The following is a 22,624-nucleotide window of genomic DNA, read 5'->3' on the forward strand; positions in this document are numbered from 1 at the left end:
AGGAATGAAGTCATCAGGTCACTGCTGGCTTCTCCCTTCAATTCCATGATCTCATTTTAGAGCATTATTGAATTCACTGAAAAGATTGCGATCTATATATTATACTTTTAAGGAAATTCTTCAGGTGGAGCTTGGTAGATGACCTTGGAATTTCATAAGATATCTAGTGGTAAAGCAAATGAAGAAGATGTATGTGAGAGAGAACAAGCTACTAGCAGTTGGGGGGAAAATGAAGCTATCTAAACTGATATTCTTTCTTATCTTCGGAAACAACAACCTTTCTAGGGGGAACACAAAGACACCACTTAGAAGGATTCTCCTTAAAATGTAGAGATGGCCATTGCTTTCTGTAGGTTAGTGCCAACATTGAGTGCAGTGGAAGAATACCAATGTCTTTCTCTTCCAAAGGAGCACAGTGCACTTCCCTTAGTCATGGTATCACTTTATCATCTAGGAGATGGGGAATTTGTCTGCAGGCTTTGTCTACATGTTCACCAAATGCAGTCATGGTTTAACTGGAGTAGTTTAGTAATATAAAGAATATTTAGCATCTTAGAGATAGAGGATATATTCAAGGTCTTGCACATACTTAAGCAGAACTCTAAGCTGGCACATCCAAAGTGCTGGTTCAAACTACTTTTATTTTTCATTAATCTCTTCAAAATGTGGAAGGATATCCCTGCCCATCCTATGCTTAGGAGTTTTCTCCAAATCACTCAAGAGTCGTAACTCCGCTCCCATTGAAACTGGCCACGGTTTCGGAAACTGGCTGTGAACGATTACTTCTCTTTCCTAATGCTTGAAACAAGTTTCAACTCCAATGCAGGTTCTGTAGGTCATCTTTAGTTTTTCTGGATTTATGTGTAATTGTTTCTACCCCTTTCTCACCTTAGTCACCTCCCATTATCCTCACTCATTTTTAAGTTGTAAAGCCCTGATGCCTGTCTTGAAAACTTCTGGTGTTCCTCCTCTTTTTTTTCAACTCTCGTATTCCATACTTCAATTTACAGGCTTTCAATAATCATTCTTTACTTGCGTCTTAACACTTACGCATGTTCAACTGCCACTGAACCCTGCTAGGTAATCGAGACAAAGTAGCATCCTAAAGATTGTGCACCTACGGAAGGTCATTGGAAGGCTACTGCATCCTTTCATTGTCCACACTGGATAGTGGGACCTATAAATTTCATATGATAGTCTTTGTTATGTAGGTATACTTTCAGGCTCTTGCAGGACAGATCAATAAGCTGTGGCACCCTGTACCTTTGCCAAGCCCTACTTGCTTGTCATAGGTCACTGCAAGTTCACTGGATAGAGTTTGCTCTCTACCTCCAGTGGCACTGCTCAGTTTTCACAGGTCAATGCATGGTAACTGCTTCACCTCACCAGTGCTTGACCTGCTCACCTATCTCTTGGTCTCTGTGTATTCACCACTGTACCTTCACACCAGTCTTCTTCAGGACTGCTTGCCTATCCACCACAGACCACTGCCCTTTCCAGGATTCTCCATTTCTGTCCATGATGCTCTTTCATCTTCTTATCCTATACCTGTAGCAATCCTGCCACTCCTCAGTATGACTGTGTATCTTTCTTTGGTCTATGTGAAGTCAGTCCTTCACCCTTCCTTGCTGTCCAACAGTTACAGTCAGTCACAAGCCCATGTGAAGTTTTAATGTCCAAGATATCTGCTCCTCTGTGAAAATCTGGGGACTGCTACATACACGAGGACTTCATACTTCACAACTACTTATCTCTCAAAGACTTCTGTGCAAAGATTTGTTTCTCCTTGCTTCTCTCCTGTTTTAAATTAACACACTGTCCTTAAGAAACTGCTTACCCAAAGCTGGCCAAGCTCAGATTCAGTTAGGAACTGAAGTTTGCTCATTAGAGGACTTGCTTTACTTTTCAACTGATCTGTTGCAGGAGGCATTTGAGAGCCCCATGGCAATGACATAAATCACAGCTTGCACCACAAGGGATCCCAGTTTGTTTTTCACCTGTGAGCCACAGTTCACAGGTATTTGGAAAGTATTTGTTGGTTTAGGGGTGTTGTGTCACATCTGGACACCAACTGGCAAGTCTCTTCACAGAAAAGTCAGGATGAAGAATGTTTTTAAATGCTCCAAGATTCAGCTGTAAATTGTTGTTAATTTCCAGATCTTCATAATGGTCTACTAGTATTATCAGACTCACTCCCTGGCAGGAAAAACCCCACATATCAGGACACCTGCTGGATTATGTTATTAAAGACAGCTCATCTTAGTGTTAAAAAGTAGGTGTAGTTTATAATATAGTGATTGGTAACCCTCCCAGTATCAGTATAGCTATTCTGTAGTTATGTACTGTGCTCCTTGTAATTAATTCTCAATTTCCATTATTTCATAAAAGATGTAATTATAATGTAAAACCAATTTTGTTAATGTTGTAGAATTTTAACTAAGTACCACAAAAGACTAATAGGTAGCTCTAAAACATATTCCTTCCCTTGTGCTTGTCAGTGGTAATTATCGAAGAAAATAATTAGCATATAATTGCGGTGCACTCCAGTGTAATTAAAATCACTGTAATAAGTGTAGCCAAGGAACTATACATCAAAAACTAAGATAAATCCAGGAAGTCAGGCAGTGGGCATCTCCCAGCTGCCTGGACCTAGGAAACAGGTGGGAAGGTGAAAGAAATGCAAGAGCAAGAAGGCCGTTTGCCTATTACAGACCTAACAATGTATCTTGCCCATTCCTCTGTCTTGCATTGCTGCCAGGAGTTGATCACTCAAAGTGTGGATCCAGCTGAAAATTAATAGCTCTTTAGAACTAGGATTTAGTTTTCAGGGAACTGCTCTGGGTAAAGAAACTCACTAACCAGTTACTTAAATGTGACTACTGGCTCAAAGGGGTGGACGGGTGGGTCTGTAGCCACATGGTTAGGGGCAGGGAGGAATTTGGGACCACAACCTCTGTAACTTACACCAGCGTGAATTAATGTGAAATAGCAACCTACCAAGTGCCTGCAGGAGTCGTGGACCTACCAGATGAGGTGCTCGCGTGGATCACAGAAAGGGGATGAGCAGAAGCTGCCTTAGAGAGTAACAAAGTGTGATGCTCCTGCTCGGGACTCGCTCTCAGTGCTACTCTCTGTATTCGTGCACTGCTCTGTGAGAAGACCAAGGGCTGCCTTTTCCTTTGGTGGGGACAGGGGGAGAAGGTTTGAATGCTAAGGCAGTTTAGCTGGAGGGTCAGAGTTCAAGCAGGCATTTCTAATTTGGGTACATATATAAAACTGTGTGTATGTATACTGTGCATGTGTATGTGTATATGTATATCTATACTAACTTGTGGCCTTAAGGGGAATTAAGGCACTTTTTAGACTTTCAGAGTTATATAAACTCTGTATATGTGTTTGTGCTTTAGTCAAAAGGAAGCATTGCAATTAGTTGTTGGGGTTTTTTTTGTAAACCATCTCTATAAATATTTGAAAAGAGGTAACACATGTTGCAAATATTTAGTTAACAGTCTTTGTTGAAACAAAATTTAAGAAAGCTTTAAAATAATAATATCTTACTAGCATTAAAAGGTCATTTTGTATATGTGCGAATGTTCAAGTTGAAGGCTATTTCAATCAAAACATCTGTTCAGTTATCTGTGATTGATGTGTGAATTTTTTGGCAAAAGCCCTATTCAATATTTTTAATAGTGAATTATAAACTTAAAGTTATTTTTTTAATTTTTTAACATCATATGCAGAAGTTATATAACCAGATCTGGATCTCTGTGTATTTATACTACTGTTGGGGCGTATGACAGATGAGAATCCAGTGTGTTCTGAATAAACACAGATGAAAAAGATGGATCCTGTGTTACCAAGATTATCATTTGAGTGTAAGGAAATAGAACAGAATAGCCAAGATAAATTGCTGTGGGAGTACAAATAATCAGTAATATATGCTATCCTCTCAAACTTGTGTAAATGAGATCTTGATCTGACCAAAGGACTTTATGGTTAAAGATATTATAATGTATTTAAACTATCCTTGACCACTAATGCAATATTTGTGTACTATAAATGCCAGTAAGGCTATGTAGTAATGGAAGGCAAAGACACAATTTTCTGTATTGTTTCTTTAGTAAGACAAAATATGCAGTTAATTTATTGTCATACCTTAGTCTTCTCATTTCTTATTGTTTGCCAATTACTGCTTAAAGCTGCTGATTTTTTTTTTGCTTGTTTGTTTTTCTTGCTCCCAGTTTTGGACAATAACTCTGAGTCTCTCATCTGAGAATACTCTCCCTACTGCATGCCAAGAACAAAAAGTATCTTATGATCAGTATTGAACAGAGAGATTCAGTGCTGCCCCCTTCAAATGGACCAGAGTTTTGCTTGAGACAGCTATGTTCACTGAAGACTGCCAAAATAAGTAAAACAAAAAAAGCAGCAAAACAAAAAACCCCACACTTTTTACTTTTGATCTCAATCCTGATATATCTTTTCTTATAAACTTAGAGTTGATATCATTTGACATGTGATCACCACTGAACTGTTCACGTATGTTAACACTTATCCGGCGACGCCAGACATGTGAGGACAGTGAATGCTGTAGCAGTTTCTGTTATGAGACAGTGTCCTGAGGCCCTTTCTCAAGCAAGCAGTCACTGAAGTCCTTAGGAGCATGCCCTACTGAGGCACTTGAAACTTAGCATAATATGAGGTTTTGCTACAGGAATGGCTTCCTCTGTGTTCGGTTTGTGAATGGTCTTAAAGTATCCCCTTAAGATGCAAGTTTAAGTGTGTGACCCTTTCAGGGCTTTAAAATGATGGCTAAATTCTGCAGGCCTTAATGACACCAGCATAAAGAGAGTTTTTTTCCCCATTGATTTCAGAAAGCTTTGACTTAGTGCTCATAAATAGCTATCATGACGTATGGAAGGAAATACGTTGGAGAGTAAATGCATTACAGGACATGTCTAAGGATTGCAGTGCCTAACCTACAGGAAAGATTTGCCTTGAGCATCCTTAGTCTCTGAGCAGAACTCTCCTGAGAGGAACTGGCTTTTGCCATGAAAGATTTGGGTATTCTGTTGCTGAACATATCTCTCCATTATTAAGTCACAGTCTAGCACAGTGTGTATGTGGCTTTGTTACATAGCCTCCCTTTTCTGAACTTTTAATGTTTATCAGAAAATAACAGTACTTGCTAATACTATTCAGTATGGCAGAAATATAGGAAAAATATGGTAGAAACATGCCAAAGCAAAGGTACAAAAATGTTCAATGTGATACAATATAGATACATTTTTAAAAGGCTGTCTAGACAGAGGTACTATGTGATTTTCTTTGAGTGTGCTAATGTAAAACAAGCAAAAAGATTTATGAAAATGACAAAATGAAGAGTACTAATGAGGCATAAAATGGATTTTAAGATGTGGATGAAGGTACTTACTGCTATCAGTATAATAGCAGCATATTTATTTCAAAAATCTGGTAGTGATTTCCTGTAAATTTCAATTTGTGTTATACCACCAGATTTGGAATAAAAAATCTTACATTTTCACTTTGCTAATTCATTTTTCTCAAGGCACAAAAAATTTTGGTATGTATCAGGTTAATATTCATATTCTACATTCTATCTGCTAAGTATCTTTTTCATAGTTGAAAGTTAACAGCCCATCTGACCCTTACATCTCTAGAATTGATTTGTTCAGCTTCCTACATAAATCTTCATATTTCAATGTCAACCTGAAAATAAAATCTTACTAAAACATGTTTTTGTTGAATGCTGTTGTGAAATTTATTGGAGAACCAACAACTTTATAATGTGTCAAGTTTTATCAAACTTTGTTATAGTAACAACATTTACCTACAGTTTATTCTTAGAATTGTAACAGAAATTGAAACTCACATTTCAGTTACAATGACTTGGCAATTGAATTTTTTTTTTTTTTTTTACCTGACAGATGGCTGGTCAAATAAGCAATATAGCTGATAGCTAATCCCTCTTCAATTTTTATGTTACAAAGGAGCAAACTGACACTTGTAAATCCTGACTGGCTGCCTTTTTCTTTTTTCTGCAGAGTGACTCCAAATTTGTGGTGATGGAGATGAGAGCTAAATCTGGCCAACATTAGGTTATGGCATGTACAAGCAGTACTGTTAGGATGGATGAATGCAGCATGTATTTTAATAGGTGTTCTACTGATATCTGCTTGGTCCATCTTTTGGACCATAATTTTTGGGGAGCTGAGATTAGCAGTAGAGATGGGAAAGATACCTGATAGAGTGTGTTGAGGGTCGATTTTCAGAACTATTGATAATTCAGCACATTCTAGAGAGTTGACTAGAGAGTGCTGGCTAATTAACATTTCTGAAAATCTAATATTGTCCATTTACTGTCTGATTTCAGCAGTGATCGTCATGCCTCTGTGGGAAGATATTATTTCCAGCCTAGGTACCACATTAACTGAGAGAGTTGGGTCTCTTAGAGCTCCAGAAATATTGTAATACTGCACTTTCCATCTATGAACGAGGTATTTCTTGGACACTGATTCACAGCCTGTTTGCCAAGCTTCTCATGTTAGGCTCAGCTGCAATGTTTAAAGCAATTATTTTTCTTTGCTTGATGATTTGCTCAGCTTGCAGGGCTGCTTGCTGCTGTTGCTGCCTTCTAATCATCTGCAGAGCCTGCAAGCATCCAGCAGGCTTATCAGCTTGGCCTCCACACTTCATCTGAAGCATGCTTGTGCCTCACTGTCTGGGAGCTGCTTCTTTAGGAAATCCTTGGATACAAGGAACTAGTCACAGTCAGTGTGGTTCTTTTATACCCCTCCTGATGCTGGGCAGTTGGAAATGTGGTCTGGTTCGTTGCATTATGGGTGTTTAGTAGAAGAAAAAGAGCCATTCCTACTTGAATTTAGTTTTCTCATTTGCTGAAGAAGTACAAGAAATGCCATTGTACTCTCTTGCAATCTGTTTTTGCTCTTCCCCACATCTGGCTGTACAACCTAAAATCAATAGCATCAGGATAGTAAATACAACCCAACAACAATCAAAAATGTATCATTGTTGCAGCTAACTGCAGTCAGGTACTATAGTCTGGATATTTAACTCCCTTAAAGAACACATGCTTTGAAGAAGTTTAAATTGTAACATTTTCAACATAAGAAAAGTTATTTTTTATACTCAGTGTTGTGATTTTTTAGTGCCAAAATGTAGGAAAAGGAGATATACTGATAGTGACCTTTTTCATCACCCACTTTCCCAATCTAAAGTTAAATCCCAAGTTTTCCAATCCCACCTAATACACAATAGCTCACTAGTCTTTGTAGTTTTCAAATCAGTTTTTGAGCATTGGTGTATCTTGACTCACCCAGTCTGAGATCTTTTGCTTTAAAAGAGAAATTACTTTCCAAAGCAGTCATGGAGTATGTTGTACTTCAGTCTTGCTCCTGCTTATTCCTGTTGACAGATACTGAGAACAGAATAATTTCCCTTGTACTGTGCAAGAAGAGAAGTGTTTTTTTTCTCAAGTAACCAGGGTATTGGGACACATGACAAAACAGCATCATTAGCTTTCTTTTGGTCGACTGGTGAACATGAAAGTATTTCTGGCCCCTACGTCTCAACAATAAAATAAATTTAAATTCTTTTCCATGTGTTAAGTTTTGTCTGGATTTGTTCTTCCTTCAGTCAGTGCCTGCAGGTTCCAAATTAACTTTGATCTTTTTCCCTTGCTGATAAACCTGCATGCGCACAGACTCAAGTGTGTTCGGTTCTCAGGTCATAACCTTTAATGATGCCCATCTAAATAGCTCTGTTAACTTGGTGTAGCTGTGCCAAATTACATCATCTGACAGCCTAGCCTGATAGTCTCATTAAAACGTCAGAAGGAAAGCAATTGTATCATAATCTGTATTATTTATTATAAACTAATCACCGTATTGTAGCATAACTTGAAAATAGAGGAACTGCTCAGTGGTGAGATTATGAACTAATGACAGCTCTTGAGTCCTCATTACTCTCTAGACTTGAGGCGTTGCAGAGTGCAATATGGTAGGGAACCCAGTCATGGTGTGAGCATCTACCGAGTCGCCTTTCTCAGTCAGGTTCCACTCCACCACTGAACAGAGAGCAGTTAACCAGCCCCTCTTTTAACTGGCATGGAGGTGACCTGTGTCAATAGTAAGTCATAGCAGCCTATAATCTGTCCAAGGGGGAGGCAGTTAGATTGATTACTGTGTATTCTTTGGCTATGCAGTTAATTGAAGAAGAGATGATAGTAGGAAGTAGGAGGTCAGATACTGGGGAGAAAGGCAGGCTTAAATTCTGTCCTATTAGGTTTGTAATAATGACCATAAAATGGTCCTATTGTTTGAGACAGTCCATCAATGAAGTACTGTGTATCTAACAGTTGCAATGGAAAATGTTTTGGAAAAGATAGGAATGGTACAATCTTATATGACACTTTTACTCTAATGTTCTCTTGATGGCAGCTACTCTCAGTTCAGGTAATTTCACCCACTTGATGTAGTTTGTCTATCTAGTAACCTTCTGTGGATGTCTCTTCCAAAGTCTGTCACAATTTCTTCTTGAAACATCATAAAGTTTTTGCACCCTTGATGTCTTTTGGGAAGGCAGAGCTACTACCCACCACATTAATCCGTGTCCTTTCATTTATTTTGGGTCTGGTTCCCAATAGATTAGTCTGGCTTTGTCTGAGGCCCATTAGTTCTTGCCCTGAAAGAGACAGTAGGCAGTCATCCACACCCCCTCTCCGTATCACACATGATTTTATAGTTGTCTACAATGTCTTCCTCAAGATTGATCTTTTCTAGAATGAAGGGTCTCAGTCTACTCAGTGATTCCTATATAGCTGTCATAACAAGGCTTTTATGGTGGTTGTTGCCCTTTTCTGAACCCATTTGTGGTCTAATTTATCTCTTTGTAGCTGAGGAGATGGAGGCTGCACATTGAATTCAAGGTGTGAATATAGCACGGATTGCTATATATGTATATATAATATTTTTTTCTTAGACACTATTCCTTTCCTGATGGAATGTAATATTTGCTTTACTTCTTAGCTCTTACAAATACCGAGCAGATATTTTCAGGGAACTTTCTGTTGCAACCCCAAGATGTCGTTACTGACTGGTATAGGTCAATTCAGAGCTCAGCATGTTATAGGTGAAACTGGTTTTAACCTATGGATATTGCTTTATATTTATTTACATTGAAAGTCATTTGCCATTGTTCAGGCTCGTACTGTTATAAAGCTTTTCCACAATTTTTCACAGTCTGTCCTTACCCTTGCTACCCTGAAAACTTCATCAACACTGTTTGTCTTCTCACTGCTTATCTCTTTTTCCAGGCCACTTATGATGATGCTGTACAGTGCTGACTTTGCAAAAACCCTTCAGTGACTTTTTTTTCACCAGTGCAGGATCTCGTCCTACCCAGTTTCCTGTTGTTTCACCAATTATTTTTCCACCCCAGGACCTGTTGCCTTATCCAAAATGTGTCACATGGTGTTACTATGTGACAGCCAGGGCTTCTTCCCCTTCTCTCCTTGTTTACACTGAGGCTGTAACTGTCCAGGCAGGTTTTGAATTCCTCGCCAGCCAACAAGCCAGCCAGAACACTTCGATTATCTTCATCTTAATCCCCTCCCAGTCAAGCCTCTGCAAATACAGTCAACCTTCCTTTTACTTCTACTCATCTTTGGTGAGAGAACTGAGACACCATCCTGGAAAGGCTTGTACCAGATGATTAGGAGAACATACTTAGTAAATGAAATACATTTGTACCATCTGTTAACACCTTTAAATTAGAGAAAAGTAAACCTTCCAAAATATTTTTCCTAAGAATTAATTGAAATTTAAAATCTTTCAACACAAAATTGAATCATCTCTTTATATGCTTCTTTTTTAATATCCCAGATCAAGTATTGAATGATGAAGCGATATTTTAAGGTGCCATTCCTGCAGTTTTCAGTTTGGTATCCTAACCACTCTTTTTTTTTTCCCTCTAAATTTTTTTTCTTGAGATTGAGTCTGCTAGAGTGGGGATTCAGTCTCTGTTTCATTAATCCCCCTACTGGTAACATGCCTGTTATCTGGTCTAAAGATTGACTTCCGTGATCTTGCTGCTTCATCTGGAAAATTATTTAGGGTATAAATCTCTGTGCAGATTAGTGTGTCTCATTCCCTCGAGAGGAATTACATTTTGCCCTTTTTAATGTTAACTCTTTGGCTTCAAGAAGTTTGTTGATTTTATTATTGATAATCAAGTTTGATATGATGTATTTTACAGAATATTGGCTTATTTGCTAGCCAATTTGGCACTGAATGTATCCAGGCCAGCTGATTACGTGTTTTTCCATTGACACTGCCAAAATACAGGAGGTGGTAGAGTAGACACACTCCTCCCTTCCTCTTTGAGGAAGTCTGATTTGGGTGGGTTTTTTTGGCTTTTACATTTTATTATTATTTCTGGTATTCTTCAGTCTCAGAAGATCTACTGAAATTGTTATATGCTTTTGTAGCAAGAACTCTGTGTCATTGACATAGGAGAAATTTGCTGATAAAGTTATTCTAAACAAATAGGGAAGATTTTGCTTTACATTTGAAAGTCACATTTTTCATGCTATAGCAATTAGTGGCCTGCCTTAGATAAATATTTGGAAAATAATGAGGAAAATGCACTAATTTTGAAATCCAAAATGTGCATTAAGAAGGAATTAAAAATGAATGACAATCCTGACATGTTTGTCACCCACCTCCATATAGGTTCTGCATTGAGTGCTGCAGCAATGCAGAGGTCTGTGCCTTTTTTGTATTTGGCAGACTTAACAATCTATTCTACATTTGTGCTTGAGTTTCTAACAGCTCATTTTCATTCTGTTTTGTGCCATTAAATATTTCCATCTTCAGAGGAAGCACGCCTGTGTTTTTAGGCTTCCTGTATCATCTTCTATTCAGAGATACTTTCTGTCTATAGATGAGCAGGAAGATTTTGGTTGGAAAAGTAGCAATGCCATGAAGAAACATTGCAAAGGATGTGCGAAGTCAACTGTTTCACTCCACAGTGCTTTATCTAAGGAATTAAGGTTATATAGTTTCTTTTAAAGTGTTTTGGCCAGATCTTTCATTCCAAGGTGTTCTGTTCTTTGCTTATACACTAGTATATTCTTTAACTGTTTATGTTCAGAGGTGGGAGTAAGAGAGTAAAATAAACAGGACATTAACACCGTGGCTGTTGGTAGAAATGAACAGAGAGAAAGGCAAACTGTAAAAAAGTGTAAATTATTGCAGCTTTACTTAACGTCTGAAATTTGGACTTGAACATGTCTGCTTTGTATATTGTTGAGCAGCTAAAAATAAATGTAACTCTGTGAACTACACGGAGTGTACCTTTGCCATCAGTGAACAAGCCTGTGCTTTGCATCTTTACACTTGTGCTACGTGTGACTGGTTGTCTGTCAGGGTTGGGTCAACTTCTTGGAGCTGTCGGGGATTGCTGCTAATTATTTGTAATACTGTTGCAAGAGGATCTGAAGTCATTAATGACGGTCCCATTATGCTAGGCACTATACAACCATACAGTAGGGTAGATCTGTTCCCCAGAAGAATAATGAAAAAAAAAAGGGGAAATTTGGCAAAAGGTAAAAGGACTGCAGTTTCTGAAGGAAAATGTGAAAATCATAAGATGCGTAGTATGGCTACTGTCTGTAGCATACAATCTTATTTTTTTACTCTACTATTTGAGCACTTCTCAGGCTATAACGTGTTTATCTTCACAAACGTCTTTTGATAGAGGGAAGTTCCATTATCTTCATTCAATCAGCGACAGAAAGAAATTACTTGCCTGCAACAGAATAGATAACGAGTAGGGAATTCCTCTGGACTGACATCTCCATGTAAAGACATCCTGGGTCTTAATGTCTCGCCTGGACTAGTGCACTGCCCTTCCTTTTTATAATGCAACTGACATACACTATAATATGTATGCTTTGCGATAAACTGATTTTGTATCCTGGATACAAAACATTAAAATCAGCAGAACACCAATCCGTGTACAGATAGAGATTCAATACATTTGGCACAAAACCAGACACTTTCACAGTCACTGTCTGAATCTGGCAATGCCATGTCATTCCATCATGTGCTACCCTTGCAGGTGGCCAACATCTCAGTATTTGGCTCGGTTCTTGTACAATCTTTGTGATCAGAGTTCTATGATAGTAACATGAAATCACGTTTTATTTGCACTTTCACATCACATCATATTGTTATTTGCCTCAATTTCCAGGGCTGGTATCAGGAGAGTAGACGTTAATTTTGAACAATTGCATTTGCAGGCATGACTGACTCATTTGGTGACGGAATAAATGGGAAGATGATTACTTTTACTGAGCTACTGGGACCTGTCTTCTCCTCCACCTCCCCCCCACAACTGTCTCATTGTTGCTTTCCTAGTGTGGCTGGTATTACCAATGTCAGCAAGAGATGTCTGATTATATTAACTGAAGCCATTAGCAACTTGCTGTCCGTACGTGTCTGGTATTTTTCTGTCTATTTAATAATCACAGAAGGATAAAATGTTTAAGGCCCAGGTAGTTTGTCTTCTTAAGAAGGAAGTTTACATGCTTCAGGTTTTATAATTTATGCCTTTCCATTTCCTATGTATATTTTTTTAAAATCATAAGAAAGAAGCAGTTCCCTTGGATGCCTTTAGACATTAATCACTTCTGTTCAGGTTCTTTCTACCCTTCAGTGTTTCTCTTTTCTTCCTACTAAAATACACAGCAGAAATCTATTTCTTTGGACAAGTATTTTAAACTAACTATTTCTTTTAATTTTATGTTATATATAACTATATTCCTTTAACATATAGGATGAGTGATGAGTGATTTCGTGATAAGGAAATAATGAGAAAGACTTAACTAAAATTTATCATTCTGCGATAAATTTAATATTTGCAGAGTTGATAGGAGCAATATGGTAACCACAAAAAAGTCAGAGGCTCTACCAGAGTATAATTACTGGTTTTGTCCTTTTTGTTGTCTTGACTGTGGCTGAAAAATATGATATCTTTAGCATCATATGCTCTACTTCATATTAGAGGCATCTAAATAAACTGTTGAGAATACTTCATCTTGAGGTGACATGGCTGACACATGATTAATGGGTTGTCTGAATGAGGTAAGGTGGGAGTCAAACTAGCTTGACAAAATAATGGCACTATGAGAAATCTTTGAGCTGGACACATAATACTCCACCTTTTATGTGCTGTACTCTTATGGAGCAACAGGACTTCTCCGCAAACTCCTGGTGCAATAGGGAATGCTTCACACTGCATCTCCTAAATCTGTGGCCTGTCCCTGCAAGGGCTGGAATTGAGAAACTGTGAACTGGAAGAGATTAATAAAAGCACAGTAATTGTGTTATAGCGGTTCAAAAATATTCCATGCTACATTTAGATAACTGTTACTGTCAAGAGGGTGAGAAATACGGATGTGCCACTAACTTTAGAATGACAAACTTCTCACTTGATATCTAACTTTTGTAGAAACCCAAGTTCAATGACAAATCTAAATTTTTGGGCAGAGAGCACTTTTCTACTTAGTCTAGCTATTATGCTTGTATAGCTATGTTTCAGAACATTTAGCTTTTAATTAAAAAGAATAATAATTTTTTTAGTTTTCACTAGTCAAATTGTAATCAACAGGAGTACATTCTTTATATACATCTATATGAGAGCTTTTGTAGTTACAATGCATTTTTTTCTGCTATGGCCTTTATGATGATAAGTTTGCAATAAAACTTAGAGTTGCAGTTGGTACAGGTGCTAATGTATTTTGCTGTTAAGGCATGAAAGATAGAAAAAGTCTCCTTGGAGAAACTTGAGTTTCATTCAGTCTATATATTTCTACTATAAGACAGAAAAAAATACAATATAGACTGCTGTTAAAGTCCTGCTTTAAATGACTAAGAATACATGATAGACTGAAAGAAATTTCTGATGTATTTTTCTTCATGTGCTGATTGAAAAGCAAAACCAGACCTTCCAGCTTTTCTTCCATTTGACTTTAATACTGAGTTTTCCTATTGAAATGGGAAGGTCCAAAATAGAAAAGAAGCCAAGATAGAAATATACTTTGAAAAATTCAAAAACAACTTATTGAAAAAATTCCACTCTTGAAACTTACTGGAAGAACCCTGTAATATGGAATATAGATTAAAAAAAAAAAGGATCATGAGAGCAACAAATCTGTTTGTCATCTGCATAGCAATGCTTAGTCATTTGAGTAACATAATCAGGGAGTGCAATGATACAGACATAGAACAACGCAGGGCCAAGAATAAATTCCTGTGGGACATCAGCTGTAAGTGAAAAAAGACTTGATTAAGGACGGCTGTATTAAATAACAAGTGAATGGTCAGTCAAAAATAACATAAGTCAGCACGGCATGTTAGCTTTAGTGATACATCTAGAGTACAATGAATAAGCAATGGTGATTATGAGTATTCAAAATAGAATTTCATTAGAGCAAATATTAAATTGTATTCATGAACACATGTACCTTGATCATTTCAGGTGAATAACCAAATGACACCATTTTATGGATGTCTCCAGTAGACTGTTATAAACCCACTCTGGCAACGAGAAGAAAAAGTTCTAACTTTCTGTAATGCTTGCAATACAATAAGCACTCTGGGAATAAGTCACTTGAACATATCTTCGACAGTCATCATAAAGATAAAGACAAAAAGGGCATGCAAACAAACTGGAACTACTGCAGGTGAAGGCTTGGAAAGTGAGGAAAGGAGCCTTATCAGAGAAGTAGCTGGTATAGGTTTTTGGTGGCTCAATAGAAAACTAGGTATATGGTTTATCTCTTGAGATATGATATGAGATTGACAACTTAAAATTTATTTTAAATTTCTTTGGTTAATTTTAATGTTGGGAAAATATAGGAAGATGTGGGAAACACAGTTCTAGTAATCCCAAGCTAAATATTCAGCTATTGTTCTGCACTTTTTTTTATCATGCAACAAGAATCACATGGTCCTGTTTTTCCTACTTTTATTTACTTTGCAGTAGTCTTTGTCAAAATGATCTCAATTTCCTATCGTGGGGTGATTTTTAAGGCTTTTAAAGATTTTTAAGGCTCTGATTCCTCAGCATCTGATATTGCTTTGTGAACAGCACAACTTTCCAACATATTTTTTTTCAAATATACAAAGGTCATATTCTTAATCTAGTCTTTTCTCTCAAATTATCTTACTGATTTTATTTGCCATCTCTGTAAGTCATACGAGCCTGAGCTGGAAACAACCAATTAGATCAGACTGTCCCTCCTCTTGCCAAGGTGGAATATAGTCCCCCAGACAGAGAGGACAAGCTTGGTTTTAGCTAAAAGCTGAGAAGAAGCCTCCTGATCTTCACCCACTGAAATTTAAACTCTCATCTGTTATTAATACATTTTCACCAAATGATTACCAGAACATCTGCTCATGCCCAGTAAATTGTTACTTCCTTCTCTTAATGCTGACTTCCCCAGTGGGCTGATGAGAGAGACATTCTGCAGCTCATTCTGGTCATTAAAATAACATCAGTACACTGAGGAAATATTAGCTGAAAGTGATGTAGTGATCTTTGTAGTTCATATTGCAGCTATAAGGGAAATAAGAGCAAAATGATTGCAATAAGAATAGTAGGACTTTCAGCTAACTTTTTTTTTTTTTAAATCAGGAAGCATTATGAAACATTCAGCAAATGCATTTTTGGTGTTTACATGAAGCTGTAAGCATTTATACACTTTGAAAAGATTAAATACTTGTTCTAAAATGCTGATAACAATGTGGTATGATACAGCTTTATTTAGAAATTGGTATAAATTGTATGCAAAACAACAAAAAATATCACTGTGGCTGAGAGGGGATGTTTTTCTGAGGTAAATGTGCTACAATAGACTTTTAGATTTACACGTGTTTAGACTGTGAGTCATATTTCTGTTTAAAACTTTTCTTAACTCAAACGTTTTGAGAAAGAGAACTTTCTTGGAGTCCATTTCCAACAGAAGATGCTGAGTTTCCATGGATATGCCCTATGTTCCCATCTTTATAGAATTATGCTGCTTGTTGATGACAGTGTCATTAAGCTATGTCCATTAACATTGTTTCTTTAGATATATGTAACTGCTTGTACATATAACAGGCATCTACTCACAGATGGGGCACCTGAGTTCTGCATTAAAGCACAACGTGTAACCCAGCTATGTTTCTCATCAACCTGGACACCCTGCTTCAGTTTTCTAGTCTCACCTCTAAATTCCAGGATACATGAGGGAGTGCAAATAGAGGTTCATGCTTCCCTGAGGGGAGGGGAACTGTCCTGATCCTTACACACATATGGGTGGGAAAATGCAAAGTGGTAGTGTGCCATATCAGCAAAGCCCTGAAATGCACATAGCTACACAAAGACCATTAATTTTAGCATTAATTAAGCCTTTAAAGTCTCCCCCTGTCCACTCCCATGTCCTTCCCAAAATATGTCCTCATATTCTCCTTCTAATCTCTCTCACAACCTTTATTCCCTTCATTTCCACAATAAGTATTCATCTGTATAGTTTATTGGTATAATTTATTTGTGTGCATTGAGGAAAATTCTGTATCAACATGCCTACATTTCATTTTCATGCTTTTTCCAGGGGTGCTGATTTCTGCTGTGGGAGAGCCTTTGTGTAGCTCAGGTGTGCTACCAGGACAGCACCCTCTCAACAGGCCAGACCGCAGTAAACTGGCTGTGCAGAGGCTCTCTTGTGTAGTCTTCTGCCTCTGCACAGCATAACCAATTATTTACATAAACATTAGGCTCATGTTTCTCTTCAGAAGTTAAATTTGAATGTTTTCTTTAGGGTTGCTACTCTAACTGCAGATATTTAGGGCAGTAAATGTTGGGCCTGATCCCCAGTAAGGAACAACTAATCTGATCAAGTGTGCAGGAAAACGGGGCAAAACTGAAAATGGGAACTTTAAGCAAAGCACACCTAGAGCAGAAAAATGTCTTTTCTTTGTTGGTTCAGATGGGCACAAAAGCCCACTAACGAAGTCAGATGACTTACAAAATATCTGAGTGTGTAAACTGTAGCTTGGGGGTTTCTGGTTCACACAATTCCAAAACCTGGAACTGTAGACTTCTGTCTTCATGGTACACACACAGCTACACTGTAGGCAGTAGATTAATGGATTTTAGAGCGTTAGAAAATTCAGCTTTTAAAGAAAAGGTCACTCTTAAGCCCAGGTATAACAGAAGTTGGTTATTCACTGTGATTGCCTACTGTTGCATGATTTAATTGGAGTTGACATCTTGAAACCTTACTACTATACACTGTTCAATAATATTGAAATACATTGTTTTCACTATTTTATGTTTCAGAATAGGAGCCAAGGATTGAGTTTTGTCCGTATACATGCACCTTGGCAAGTACTTAGTCGAGAAGCAGAACTCCTTAAAATAAAAATGCCCACTAAAAAGGTAAGTATCTTTCATCTTCTATCAGCTAGTTGTATGACTGGATAAGGGTGGATCAGAATAATAGTTAAATGTATAGAAACCCATAGAGTTACTTTATTTCAAAATCAGAGCAAATGAACTACCAGGCTTCTTATTTCACATTATTAATTATTTTGAGATGATTTAGTACTCAGAGTCAGATTTAGGATGGAATTTTCAAAGGTGGTTTCAAAGGCCACAGAGGTAGCTGGCTGACAGACTGTGTTCAGAAGAGTGATGACAGAGGTGAGTTTTAAGGAGGGCTTTAAAAGCTGAGAAGGCAGTACTTATTTAGGTTTTTGTCAGGGAACTTGGCTTAAAGGTGAGGCGCAGTATGGGAAATACTATGACAGCTGGTTATTGCCTTAAGATTTCTCTAAAGTCTGGGGATGCCGAGAGAGTCGGTTTTGGAGATATCAGTGACTTAGTGAGTTAAGACTTGCCCACTGTCATTAAAACTTTGTCTATCTTCTTTACAGTCATAGTAGCTGACAATACCTAGAGGTTTCAGCAGAGTTGCTGGTAAACATTGTAAATTCTAAGGAGCAGATCCCCAAATTTGTGGTCCTGCAATGATTTATCACGTTGGTTAACAACTCCACTGAAGTCAGTGGAACTGCCTTGTGCTTTCAGTTAGTGATACTCATCAATTGCACTACTGAACACTTATTTCATTGCATTATCATTAGAATTAAACAACAGACAGATTTTATTTTCTTTCACAGGGTTGCTATTGGTTTTGGGTTTTTTTCTTCATATCAATAGTTTTCACCCAGCAAAAGCTTCGGTGTTGTTCATATCTCACGGTGTGACAATCTGTCACTGTCAGGGGTTTGGCTAAGCCAATCTTGTGTACTCTTACTGTATTGTGTTTGCATCCCAGGAAAAAAAAAGCAAAAAAACTCCCCCTCTGGTTACTTGCAATCAGTCTTTGAAAATGGTTTTGGACACCTACAGTACCTCTGTCATTTCTGGCATGTTGATGGATGTGTGGGCCCTTTCTACAAATAGACCTACATATTCAACTCTTCAATCCCTTTCCAGCTCTTTGCCTTTTGTGCATTTTTAGCACCTGCTCATTTCTCCCTCCCTCTTCCCTCATGGGAATTCTCACCTCCTAGCTTTTGCAGATATGCCAAAGCAAATTTTACACTACTTTAATCGAGGAATGTTGCCATCATATTGTTCTGAGTTGAGGTCTGTTCAGGAGCTAATAGTCTCCACTGGCTGCCCTAGTCACTCATGAAGAGTTCCGCATCCCCTTCTCTCCTCTGAATGGGAGAAAAAATGCACAGTAAATCATAAAGCCCTAAAGACACAGAATCATCTGGGGTAAAGACATCTGAAAATATTGACAAATTACTTCATTTAACTGCTATGTATTATATATTATTTATATATTATTTATAGCATCCTTTTCTTTAAAGCAACATATTTCAATGAGCCAATAAGGCCTGTGCACCCTTCATGTTGAATGACATTTCTGTATAACTGACATTTATTGAATAGCATGACAAATACTCAAAGAGCAAACAGACGTGGAGTCATTGATCAGACAATTATGAAAAGAGTATTCAGCTTTGTACCTGTAATTTATTTTGGTATGTAGAAGATGCTGAAATGAAATATATCTACCAACAAGGAAACCAGATCTCAATTTTCCTGAAGATTCACCCTAGGGTAATAAATTCTTTTGTATAACTTAAAAGTGATATGACATTTTTAAGGAGAAGGTTGCTGACAACTCTTGTTGACTACATTATTTTTCGATTATCTCAACTGCAGAAATGGAGCACTACCACAAAGCAAGAATGACAGGAAATCTATGTTTATGCCTTAAGTTTTTTTGCAATTAAAGACAGTTGGAAAAGGAATTTCCTGTGAAGAAAGCAAAAAATTCACTTTGAAAAACTGAAATTTTGTATTTTGGGGATTTGGCAATATGAATTGGCAAATTCTATTTTTGTTCAGAGAGATAAAAGGTTGTTTTCAAAGCATATTGAATATTTTCTGTGATGTTGTTTTTATTTACTCAAACATCCAATGAAACCATAAACAAAGCACTTTCAGTGGAAAGTATTTATCCACCTCTAAACATGATGAATTAGTTGCAGAAACATTTTTTTCAAATGTTCAATCTTAATTCATTTTTCAGGACAAATAGCATGCTGGGAAAAGTTACGTTCTGCGCAATTTTAACTATATGTATACTACTGGATATGGCAACACAATTATTTTTGACAAGTGAGAATGGGCCACACTCAAATATGAGTATGAGAAATAAACAGTATGAGAAACAAGTAGGACCAAATGGAAGCACTGGTCTGTTCCCACAGCTATGATGTCTCTGGTATTAGTGAGACTCGGTAGAATGAGTTCCACAACTGGACTGCTGAGATGGAGGGCTATGGGCTGTTCAGGAGGGATAGGCAGGGCAAAAGATAAGCTTGGCTGAACAGGGAACTCCTTGTGGAGCTCAAGAAGAGAAAGAAATTGTATCATCTCTCAAAGCAAGGTCAGGCTTTGCATGAAGATTACAGAGCTGTGGTTCACATATTCAGGGAGAAAACACAAAAGGCCAAAGCTCAGCTAGACCTAAGACTGGCCAGTGCTGTGTCAGTCAATAAAAAGGCTTTTTAAAATATGTAATAGCAAGTGGAGGTCTAAGAAAAATATTGGACCAACACTTGTTGAAGATGGTTAGCTGACAAATAGGAATGAAGAAAAAGTGGAAGCCTTCAATGCTTTTTTTGCCTTAGTCTTTAATATTAATGATAGACCTTGGGTTGCCTGGTCCTCTGAGTCAGACAATCTCAACTGTGGGAAGAGTGACTTTCCATTTGTGGACACTGAATTTGTAAGGGACTATCTGTATCAGCTAAATTTTCATAAGTCCATGGGGCTTTATGGGACTCATCCCAGAGTATTGAAGGAGTTAATAGATGTTACAGCAGGACCCCTTTTTCAATCATCTACCAAAGGTCTTGGGAGTCTGAGGAGGTCCCCACTGATTGGAAGCTAGCCAGCATTATTACAGTTTTACAAGAAGGGTGAGAGGGAAGATCCAGGAAACTACAGACCTGTTAGTCTAACCTCAGTACCTGGAAAAATCATGGAGAAGATCATGCTGGGTGCTATTTAAAGGACTGTAATCATCAGGCAACAGTCAACATGGTTTCACAAAGGGAAAGTCCTGTTTAACTAATTTGATATCCTTCTATAATAAGGTTACCGGCCCAGTGGATGATGGGAATGTGGTGGATGTAATTTTTTCTGGATTTTAGTAAGGCTTTTGATAGTGTCCCTCACAGTATCCTTCTGGACAAGTTGTCCAGCTGTGAGATGAGCAGGTACATGGTCTGCTGGGTGAAGAACTGGCTGAATGGCAGAGCTCAAAGGGTTGTAGTGAATAGGGCTACATCTGGTTGGCAACCAGTAACCAGCAGTGTTCCTCAGGGCTCAATTCTAGGTCCAGTTCTGTTCAATGTATTTATCAATGATCTAGATGCAGGAGTTTAATGCACCCTTAACAAGTTTGCTTGATAGTACCAAACTGGGAGGTGCTGTTGACTCTTTTGAGGGTCAAGAGGCCTTGCAGAAGGATCTGCATAGAACAGAGCATTGAGAAATGATTAATGGAAAGAAATGTAACAAGTCCAAATGCTGGATTCTGCACCTGGGATGGCGTAACACTGGGCACAAGTGTACACTGGGAGAGCAGCCCTGCAGAAAGGGAGCTGGGGGTGCTGGCTGACAGCAGGCTTAGTGTGAGTCAGCAGTGTGCCCGGGCAGCCAGGAGGGCAAACCGCACCCTGGGGTGCATCAAACACACCATAACCAGCTGGTCAGAAGAGGTGATTATTCTGCTGTATTTAGTGTTGGTGTGGCCTCACCTTGAGTACTGTGTGCAGTTCTGGGCCCCACAATTTAAGAAGGATGTTAAGGTACTTGAATACATCCACAGGAGGGCAACAAAGCTGGGGAAAGGGCTAAAAGGCATGTCCTGTGAGGAGGACATAAACTCATGTTTGGTAAGGTTGTCTGTGTTTCAGGAAAAAACCCTTTATATCTCTGGGAAGCTCTCTAGCACTCAACATCAATCTGAACCAGCAAAAGCTAGGTCCTTGCTCTTAAAACTGCTGCATAGCCACCAGCAAAAGCTAGGTCCTTGCTCTTAAAACTGCTGCATAGCCATGTGCTGTCAGGCCAGACTAGAAATTATTACCCAGGAAGAATGTATTCTGCTGGGGCAGTATAATTGGGAGCATGTAAAGGCCCTTCCTGCTTTGTCTTCTCCCTCTATTTCCAGTTACAAAGTCAAAATAATTACTCTGCCTTTCTGCCACCTCCCTGCAGCTCCTAGTTTAGTTAGTGAGGATGTGTCTTGTATTAATGATTCTGCACTGAGTTTTCTTCTGAAAGTAGCTTGTGAAGGATGAGGACTTCTTTTTGGAACTGAAACCATTATGGATTCATGCTAATATATCTTTAGAGACGGCACTTATTTTAATTACAAATTTAAACATGTGTATAGCAAATTCTTTTTTTTTATTTTAGTAGACTTTTACAAGTGACATGCTAATGTACAATATTTTATCTACTCAGATGTATGAAATCACAGAAGAAGGGGGAATACTTAAAAAGTTAAATGCAATATGGTGCAAATTGACTGAACCTCTGCAACCCCAGGTGCCACAACAAGAAAATACCAACATGAAAACCCTGTCATACCCATTTTCCAGAGAGAAGATATATTTGTGAGTACTTTAAATTGTCATGAGCAGTGAAGACATCTATAACTTATGATTTTAGTGCTGTCATTTTTTGAATGAGTATTTCAATCAAAATGCAGAAATGCATTGAGTATTTGTGGAAATCCTGAGGAAATATTCAAGTTGTCAGATTATTCCTGGGTAATATTTCCAAGTGATAAAAACATATGTCTGCTTAAAACTAAATTTACTGAAGGCCAAGTAAATAGATCTAAAGTAAATGAACATGCATTGGCACTGAGTTCAGTTTCAGTGGATTAACAGAAGTCTGTTACAGAGACTTTCTGCCAGTGTCCTACTTCGTTCTG

The 22,624-nt window shown here is 38.0% G+C and overlaps 1 protein-coding gene across 1 annotated transcript in view; it reads left to right on the top strand.

The window, feature by feature from the left end:
* The window catches only part of ANO2 (anoctamin 2), a gene marked incomplete at both ends in the record, with an annotated part of 187,761 nt that overhangs the window by 12,828 nt on the left and 152,309 nt on the right, over positions 1-22,624 (top strand). The window contains 2 exons of the mRNA XM_082011641.1: positions 17,428-17,526; positions 22,150-22,301. Of these exons, the coding sequence (XP_081867767.1) occupies positions 17,428-17,526; positions 22,150-22,301 (251 nt within the window). The remainder of the gene's footprint in view (positions 1-17,427; positions 17,527-22,149; positions 22,302-22,624) is intronic.

The sequence above is a fragment of the Phaethon aethereus genome (assembly GCF_964289735.1).
Source record: "Phaethon aethereus genome assembly, chromosome: 1".
NCBI classification, from domain to species: domain Eukaryota; kingdom Metazoa; phylum Chordata; class Aves; order Phaethontiformes; family Phaethontidae; genus Phaethon; species Phaethon aethereus.